The sequence below is a fragment of the Elaeis guineensis genome, chromosome 10, assembly GCF_000442705.2.
Source record: "Elaeis guineensis isolate ETL-2024a chromosome 10, EG11, whole genome shotgun sequence".
Taxonomy (NCBI): domain Eukaryota; kingdom Viridiplantae; phylum Streptophyta; class Magnoliopsida; order Arecales; family Arecaceae; genus Elaeis; species Elaeis guineensis.
This window is the reverse complement of record NC_026002.2, coordinates 64,455,363-64,464,961: the sequence shown is the minus strand read 5'-3', so window position 1 is coordinate 64,464,961 and position 9,599 is coordinate 64,455,363. Positions and strand designations below refer to the sequence as shown.

The 9,599-nt window shown below is 42.1% G+C and overlaps 1 protein-coding gene across 2 annotated transcripts; it reads right to left on the bottom strand.

Moving 5' to 3' along the window:
- Positions 1-1,678: 1,678 nt before the first annotated feature.
- Positions 1,679-6,920, bottom strand: LOC105034927 (protein IQ-DOMAIN 3). 2 transcript variants are annotated; one of them, XM_010910261.4, is made up of 6 exons: positions 6,742-6,920; positions 6,359-6,510; positions 5,966-6,265; positions 4,431-4,652; positions 2,907-3,026; positions 1,679-2,725 (listed from the first exon to the last, which is right to left on the bottom strand). In XM_010910261.4, the coding sequence occupies exons 2-6, from the start codon at positions 6,461-6,463 to the stop codon at positions 1,997-1,999; spliced, it is 1,476 nt and encodes a 491-aa protein (XP_010908563.1). In that variant the 5' UTR covers positions 6,464-6,510; positions 6,742-6,920; the 3' UTR covers positions 1,679-1,996. The 2 variants fall into 2 exon arrangements, with proteins under 2 accessions (XP_010908563.1, XP_010908564.1); XM_010910262.4 differs by having other exon boundaries at positions 6,359-6,469; positions 6,742-6,879.
- Positions 6,921-9,599: the final 2,679 nt, after the last annotated feature.

Sequence of the window (9,599 nt, the reverse complement as noted above, 5' to 3'; positions counted from 1 at the left end):
TGTCGAAGGAGAAGCAGCGGTGATGGAGGCGAGGGAGGAGAGATTGATACCGGGGCTATGGCCGGAGATGACAAGGGCATGGGTGGAGGGGAGGCGATCGAGGGAGGCGAGGTCATGGGAGAGTTCAGAAAAGAAGGGGAGGGTGAGAGCCGGAGGGGGAGGGGGAGGGGGGTAGGTTTTGTATGATTTTTTTTAGAAATAATTTGATGTAAAAAAAATTTTGCAACATTGTCAAAAAAGTAGTAATCTCGATAGCCATCTCTCCTTAAGACAATCTGGATTACCTTCTGAGAGGCAATCTGGATTGCCACCCAAAAAATATACCAAACATAATAATCTGATAGGCCCACTTTAAATTGTCAGTAATCTGAATAAATTGCGAGCTACCAAATGCAACTCTAAAAAGTTACTCCAACTATGCCCCAATGTGAATATAGTAGGTCGATCTATTGACCTACTCAAAAGATCATTTTGCTTCAATATGAAGGGACTCTTAGCCAAAATGTCATATATAACATTTAGGACAAACTACAGAGGAACATGCACAATCTATTGCCATCAGAACTGATCAGTGTGAAATAAAAGCTGAAAAGTCATCAGAACAGATATTCTCTTCCATTCTACAAATCACTGAGAACTGATGCTTCCTGAAGATAATCACGAGAAGGTTGTGATGAAGTCTCCTCCTCTTCAGCTATTGTTTCTGAGATTTCTAGTGTTTTACGCTTCACTGACATACAAAAATTGTCAGGGAGCAATCTTGGTTACCAGACAGCAGGTGCAGATTTTTAGCATTTGGGTCAGGCAGGCTAGATTTACACTTTCAACAATAGACAAGAGAGTAAAGGTTAGCCTGCAAGGGATAAAGAAATCCAGATAGGTTTAGCGGTAGATAAGCAAAGAGAGAAATGGGAGAACAAAATGCTAAGCGACAGGAGAAGCTTGCAGTTACAAGACAGCAAGAGAGAAGGAAACAACAAACCGATGAAGACAGGACGCGATTCGCGGTGAAATTGGGAACACTTGGAAGTTAATTTATAGCCTCATTAGAGTGTTTCCATGCGAGCCTTATAAAAGAAAAAGGGGGATTTATGCTATAAAATCTGAATCATTCGGCTGGTATGAGTGACGCATAAAGAAGAATCAGAAAAAACATAGTAAAAGGCATAGCTTATGCAAACTTGTATTATATTATATAGACATTGCTGACACCAATCTTCAATTTTCAGATTGTGGTTGAAGCTCGAGTTTTCTGTGACTTTATTATAATTGACACGGTTAAATTTCACAGAAATTTTATAGTTAAGATAGCTTTGGAGTTGATCCACAAATCTCCAAATGTTACAACTCTATTTACACCTTTCTCTTGTAGAGACTCGATGAAGACTGCGGCTGCCCTGATCCATGACTAGCTAAATACTACTAATCTCTCGTCACATACCGACAATATTTTACCGTAAGCTTGCAACAGCCGCAAGATGTCAAAGCAAGCCATTTTAGCTACATTAAGAAGCATCTTTACTGAGGGCTCATTCAGGCCTGAATCATCCCATAACGTTGATGAATGCACGACGGATTTTACCTGGCCAACTCTTCTTCACACGGTAATTAACTTGAGATGGTGCATTGTTGCTTCATACTGCCATCTCTTACAAACCATAGGGAAAAATGGATAATATAATAACAAACATCTCTTGTCAGTAAATTTAAAGCACGTATCTCTTTTGTTCAACAACCAATGTCAGACAATGCACCCCACAATCATGCACATCCTATGATCAAAAGCCAAGCACCGTCCAGAAACACACACAAAACAAACCCAAATAAAGAAAGGATGGAAACAAAGTTCATAGCTACAATCCATGAAACCAACCCTTTCAAAGTAGGCTCTCACCCAAGAACAGTCCCACGCTAATTAAATTAATACTGTAATGAGTAAACTGGCTGTACCAGTAGTCTCCCCCATTCCCTTCTGTGTAAGTGCTGGTTGAACAGGCTAACTGCTTGCTCCATTGCTCATATCCTGCTCAGAGACGACACCTACATCCTTCAATGAGGCAATATTTAGCCTTGGAGGACCAGAGTGGCGTCTCACACCTCCTGGGGACGACACACTCTGCTTATTTGTCTCTGCAAAAGACAAGCGCTTCATTGCCGATCTCATGGGTCCCTTCTCTGGTGTCTCAACACCATCGCACATTGTTGATGGGCTCTGGAAACGGGATTTTGCCCTCGCTGATTCTGTGGATGCCATGTAGCTAGGCATGGCCGGAGTACTTACTAGGCTCTCGTCATCTCTTATTGATGAACCCGGAACACTCTGCCTTCTGGGTGCCCGCTCTGAGTGCAAACTGTGCATGCTCCTCGAATCATCCTCTATGTGGGCCCAACCATTTTTTGGGCTCACCGATTTCAGCTTCCCTGCCACTGATGATGGCTTGGATGCGGGAGTTGAGGGTGACTGGCGGCTGGAGCGGCCCGATTTCTGCAGTGGGGGCGGGGTTCGCTCCAAGATGCTGTTTCGACGAGCGAAGGCATTGTTTGCGTCCCCTGTGATGCTGTGGCAGGCACTCTTCACTGAGGCATGGTCATTCAGATCTTTTTCCGACATGCTGCGGTTCTCCCATGGCCTTGCTGCCATCCAGCGCTCCAACCAGCTCCAACCCCAGTGCGGATTGTGGGGGTCTGTGAATGTTGGAGTCACTGATCGTGATGAGCTCTTCCACTGTTCTAGGCCAAATTTAAGAATTAAAATACTTGACATTACATACCTCAAAACTACCTTAACTTACAGAGCTAACTTAATCCAAGTAACAAATATGAGAAGTGACACCAAAGCAAACATGCCAAGGGAGAAAAGAGGATGTCTGATGAGAAAGAAAGTGAAGGAACCAAAGGATAGGTACCTGATGAGAATATGCATAAGCAAGTGCCCTTTCTCTTCTGATAGCAGCTTCTTGCTTGTTTAATAAATTTGCTTCAATTTGCTCTTTGGACTGAAGACTGTCATCCCATTCCTCTCCCAACTGCCACGAAAAGCTAAGATTAGTGTCCCTAAGATGCCTAAAACCAATCTGTTAGTGTTGTGGGAAAAATAAACAATATAAGAAAGCTGCTAGAGAAATATCTTAAACCCTAAAAATATATATATGTAAGATAGCAGGTATTAAGCTATAGCATGCAGAAGAGGTGTGCAACCAGAGAGTGGAACCATGGGTTAATTAGTCATATTCTTTTCTGTTCTTTCAGAACACAAAAAGCAAATGATATTAGATCTCAGTTTTTCTAAATTTGAATAAAAAATTTAAAAAATTAGTAGAATGGCAAAATTGCTTAAGCTAAATTCAAACAATCAATCTAAGCGGCAAAGGAATTACAATGCTGGCAACAGAAAGATGAGACCTGTCAATTATGGTTATGATAATGGTTTCAGAAAATGTGACAAAATAATTCCTTCATTACCAAATTGTTCACAAATTCAACCCAGCTTCTTTCTTTACAATGAATTAGAAGATACAGAAAGATCATAAGGCAAGCATGTGCCTCAGATATGTCTGAAACACATGATAGAAACACAGCTGCATCTCTGTGGCATATGCATTAGCACCCCAAATGAATTGTCAGGGAAAGGTGATTATCAATAATAACTGTCATCTTATCAGTGAGATGCATCAATAGGGAAGCATGTTTTGTGCTTCAGATGAAACAATAAAAAAATATCTCTTAATGGCTTGGAGAACACATCTGACTTGAAGTTAGTTCAAACATATAGAATAGTTTCTTTTCATCGAACCAGACAAATGTTTATTTCTGCTTTTACTGTTTCCTCTAGTGCCATGCAGAAAATTGGTTTCAACTCTTAGGTGATACAAAAATTTGGTTGAAAACATTACACAGAAGTGCTTATGCATCATAATAGACTAAACGGATGCATATCCCCCATACTGTTGTCTTTAAAATTTGGAGATTTGTCATCTCCAGCAACTATACGTATATGAATGCAACACATATTCACAGACCATGAAAAGTGATAGGACTTCCTTGCCATAGCATAAACTCCATCAAGATGGGCATATCCAAGTCTAGCTCACCACTTACAATCTGGCCTTTTAAAATTTTTCTCTTGTGAAATTATATCTTTTTTGAGGAGGCATTTCTTAGTTTTTGTTGCAAATAGCCAACTTGTGTCAGTTAATTTCATTCTGCTTTTATCAGCCACAAAGTAACATGTCCTTATTTCTTGATTCATCCTCAACTCCTTCCTCATTTTGCCACATTTATTACAAAAATCAACAAAAAATCCATTATGTGCATCTCATAGTTATTAGTATTGCCATAGCCTGATTATTATCCATATATCCTGATCAAATTACTGTAGTATGTCTAGCAGAAGTCAAGCAATACCCCTTATAAGGTTTCATGGAATATACCTTTGATCTTTCAAGTTCCCTTTCACGTATGAGCTGCAGCTGCCTCTGAAGAGCCTGATTTTCCTCTATCATTCTGATCCTCCTTGAACGGATCTGTGATTGCACTCTTGCCCATGTCTGCATGCAACGCAAAGTGTTTCCAGCTTGACGCTTGACAGCATTTCCTTCAACCAATGACTTCAATCTAACGAATCCTCTCAAGGCTCGCAATCTTCTCCTTGCCTTAATAAAAGGTTCCAAAAAAGAAAAAAAAACAAAAATCATAAGATCAGCTATAGAAAATTAACATAAGAAAGTAAGAATAACGTCATTAGTAAAAAAATAAGTGCAATGCTATCAGTAACTAGTCAGTTGCAAAAAAAGATTCCTTGTGCCACATGGCACAAAGATATAGTGCAATTCATGGGCATTGGTATGGTTTGTGTGTGCCTGGTCAAATCGTGACATGTCACACCATCATCATGTCAGCGTAGAGAACCTGTGTGAAGACAGTATGCTCGACATAAGACTTTTTTCCATTATGCCTACTTTACTCCTTTCTAGGTGACAAAATGTGATGTCATTGTTGGGCAACTAAACTTTTAGCTCTAAATGGTACACTTCATAAAATTTAACCATAATAGGTGATATAACCATTAAGTTTTGTCTTCAAGCAACAACCTGGGGCATGTTTGATATTGTTTCTGCATTTTTAGAAGTTCTTCTTACACACACAGAAAAAGACAGAAGCTAGGTTTTTTAGCTTCTCATAAGAACACTGTGACCATTCTTCTTCAAAAAGCCCGTCTCATATAATGTTACCAGATATTATTTTTTAGAAAGTACTTTTTTCTGTTTTAAAGTAATGAAGTACTTTTTTTAAGCAACACCAAGCATGCCCTTGAACTGGTCATAAACTAGTTTCATCTGTTTCTTCTAAAAGCATAATGGCAAATAAATCAACAGTTGCCCAAAGCTTACCATACAATTTCATAACCAAAGAGTCTACACTTCCTACAAGACAGCAGAGTCTCTAATTATTAGAAAGCCTTAAAACTTTTTCTAGAAATTTACCCTCCAAAATTCTAGTCTCTAATAGATGCACAAAGCAAAAGCCTTGCATGGTTTTTCTGAAAAAACCGATCACTCCTAAAGATCATACGGGAGTTTTGTCGTTTTTCCAATAAACAAACAGATGATAACTAGGCAAATCCCAGGTTTTACTGCCATAAACGTAAGGCCTTCTCTTCTAATCTTCTATTGAGGAAGGATGGGAATTCTTTTCCTTTTCTTTTTCAAAATTTAAAGGCTAACCAAATGAAGGGGGAAAAAAACTTTATCGTTATGTCTTGATTACGTTAAAAACAATTTTCACTTCCAATCAAGCAAATTTTATATGAAAGTTTCCATAGCATATATCAAGGGAGCACCCCGAAAATAGAAGAAAAAAAATTATGCCTTTTAATGCAATAAATTTGGAGGATGCATTAAAGAACCGTTTCTGAAATAAAAAAAAATTCTCTCTCTCTCTCTCTTGAGTATATTAGTTCTCAAACCATGTATCCTCGGAAAGCTGTCTGAATCTTAATCGCCGCAATCCCTTCCCTTGATCCACCAGCAATGCTTGATGACGCAGTGAGGCGAGCAACCTCCGCAGCAGCCTGAGCTGCCACGGCGGCAGCCTCCGCCGCAACTGCAGATGCCAGCGCCACAGAGTAGGCATGGTTGTTCTGTCCATTCTCCACCAGTGGCGGAGGAGGAGGTGGCGGTGGAGGTCCCTCCCGAGCAGACCCAGAGTCGAACCGATCAGAATCCGCGAATTTCCCACATATCCAATTCCTCTTCCGTTTGAACTTCTGATTGAAAGAAGAAAGGAGGCATTTTGATTAAATACCATCTAGCTTGAGACATTGGAAAAGCTAAAAGACGAAGAAATCAAAAGTTCTAACCTGGTCTTTCTTCACCTTGGATTCAGCGGTGAAAATTTTCTTGATGGAAACACACCACTTCCGCTTCATCCCCATCTTCTTCCTCCTATCCTTCTCCTCCTCCATCTTCTTCTATTATTATGATTATGATTATACCACTCCTATACTTAAACCTTGATTCAATAAACGACAAACAAATAACATCAAAATCTCAACTTTTCTCATGCCCAAATTCGGCTATACATCAAAAACGAAAAAAAATCCCAAAAAAAACATAAAAACAATTTTTATCCAAGATCAAGAACCAGAACCTAGAAATCAAGAAAACTATACAAAGAAGAAATAAAAAGGACCCAGAAGACAGAAAGGACGACAGAAAACTTCTCGAGACCAAAAGCTAATACCTGGCGGTGGTAGTCGCGGCGAGATCGCTGGACCTCCGGCGAGCTCGGCTCCTCTTTCTCTCTAAAACAACCCAAACAAACAGCGAGACGGGGACGACTAAATGGATTCCGCGGGTCCGATTAGATCAACACCAAGAGATAAATGCAATCTTTCTTCCTTTTCTCAGAGTGGGAGAGCGATCTGACCCGGGGCCCACGGAGAAATTGGGGGTTGGGAGAAAAGCAGGGGCAGGCCGGGGGGATGGTGAGCGCGCGGACTGGGGCAGCAGCAGGGGGCAGGAGAAGAACAGCCGCAGGTGCTGGTTCTGTCTTCCCACCGGGCCCCACCGTAGGAGGTAGCGTGGAGGTGGGACCCAGCGCCTAAGAGAAGGTCGTCCGTTTGCCAACAGAACTGAGCTGCGCCCCTTCCATTTTAAGCACCCAGTTCTCTTATCCGTCTCCCAAGCTACAACCACCATCCCTAACCCCCGGATAGAACAACCGCGCCATTTTTAGAGACGGTCCAGACGGAGCTTTTAAAGGCAGTAAAGTCGCTTGAGGGGCGTTCGCGGTGATGGCATTTATTCTCACCGGATCAAAGGATCGGTCTATGGGCTTAATGATAGCTCCCAAAACTATATACTACTACTTTTGCAGAAAAAAACATATTACTACTACTCACACACCCCGTACGAGGCCCAATGACATTACCGAAAGTCCCTTTGCAGGTGGCAACTACGTGGCAAGAGGATTTTAATGATCTGAATAGAGACACACCGGCTAGTCACTAGAAGGGGCCGTTGGTGTCGTGCTTGGGCTGCGTAGCATTAATAAATTCTTACCATGGTTGGGGTTCATGATGGCTCCGAGAACTATACCATTACTTCATCACGCATTATAATTTATAAGAGGCCTCATGATATTACTAATCTCATTCCCTACATAGCTGGAAGCTCCGTGGTTAGAGGTACATTTGGTTTAGTTTTTGGGCCTCTTAATATCATTCTACTGTTAACCCTGACCGGGGCGCTGGATCCGTGAAAGCATTCGTTCCGGATAGTGGTGCCGTCATTGGTGGGACCATGGGATGTGGGGTAATTCAACGCCGTCGACTAGGTGGGGCCCATCAGCGTGAGCGTGGGGTTCAGGGGTGGGAACTGGTGTACTTTTCTTGACATTAACTTTTCCTCGTGTCAAAAAGATGAGTTAAAGGATTAGGAAGAAGACTTTTCCTTTTTCCCAATTTGTTTTGTCCAACTGCTTTTAAAAAGGCGCACTCCTTGATTCGTTTCCAAGAGACCTCATTGGTGAGTTCATTTATTAAAATTGTTGCTATATTTATCAAACGTTTTCGTGTTCTGATACGTTTTAGATAAGCTTGAAGTCGATATAAAATTCTAACATCGTGGCGTTTTTTAAGTAGTCCACCTCACGATACGAAACAGGGGTGGTGGGAAAAGAGATATTTTTTTATATATAATGCATGAGACGGAACGCACGTATCATGCGGTGATTGGTTCATATATGGAAACGAGCAGTCCACAAAAAAAAATATTTTTCTCATCAGTCTCTCATGTGAATCAATCACCGCACGTAGTTACCGTGTGCACTGCACGCGGTGCACAAAGAATTTCTAGGTGACAAAAAGCATGAGCTGTGTCGGGCCCGTGCTGCCATCTGGCCGTTCGGAAGATGGAAACGGAGGTGATGGAAGTGTGAAAACACGCTAAGACGAGAAAACTGCGGGTGATTGGAAGAACTGGTCCTTTTGAAACGGTCATTAAACTGGTCCGGGTCCAGAACGTCATATGGACCTGTAGTGGAGTTGACTAAAAGCTGAGTACGGTTTGTTTGGGTAAGAAAAGCTGAGTGGTTCACTGAAGGCTGGAATTAAATAAGTTGTACCTCATTTGGATGTCTGAGGATCTTGAGACGGGCCCGAGAAACCCAATAGGGAAAAACGAAATGTAAGCGAAATATGATTTGATAATTTGATGTTCAAAACATGAGTACAAATATAAATGCAGAATATCAAATAATCTTTAAGATGCCGAATGTATAAATTTTTGATTGTATCCTTTCTAAAGACTTGTGTATAGAATAGTTGTACATGTAACAATCAAAAAAATTAAATATAAAATATTATTTAAATTTTTTAATTTTATATAAATATTTAAATATTTTTTTTGTAAAAAATTGATATGAGATTAACCACACGTTCGCACGAGTCCTTATACTTTTTCGTTTAAGCTGCGACGTCCTCGCTAGACTAAATATCTAAATTTATTCATATTTATTAATAAACCTCATGATTAGCTCATGGTTAGTCTCAATGAATCTAGATTATAATATCCTTTAATCCATATGTTGGGTATAAAATACCCGCAGCCGAAATCCTCAGCAGAACGGCTCCGCCCGGACTCCTACGGGAGCCGGGCTCCTCCATCGACAGCAGAACGGCTCCGCCCGGACTCCTACGGGAGCCGGGCTCCTCCATCGACAGCAGAACGGCTCCGCCCAGACTCCTACGGGAGCCGGGCTCCGCCATCGACAGCAGAACGGCTCCGCCCGGACTCCTACGGGAGCCGGACTCCTCCATCGACAGCAGAACGGCTTCGCTCGGACTCCTATGGGAGCCGGGTCCTCCATCAGTAGCAGGGCGGCTCCGTCCGAACTCCCATGGGAGCCAGGCTCCTCCATCAGTAGCAGGGCGGCTCCGTCCGGACTCCTACGGGAGCCAGGTTCCACCTGCAACTTCGGCTCCGAGAGGGTTCCACCCGGACTCCTACGGGAGCCGGGCTCCACCGACGACATCAGCGCAGCTCCGCCCGGACTCCTACGGGAGCCGGGCTCCACCGCCGACAGCAAGTGCAGCTCCG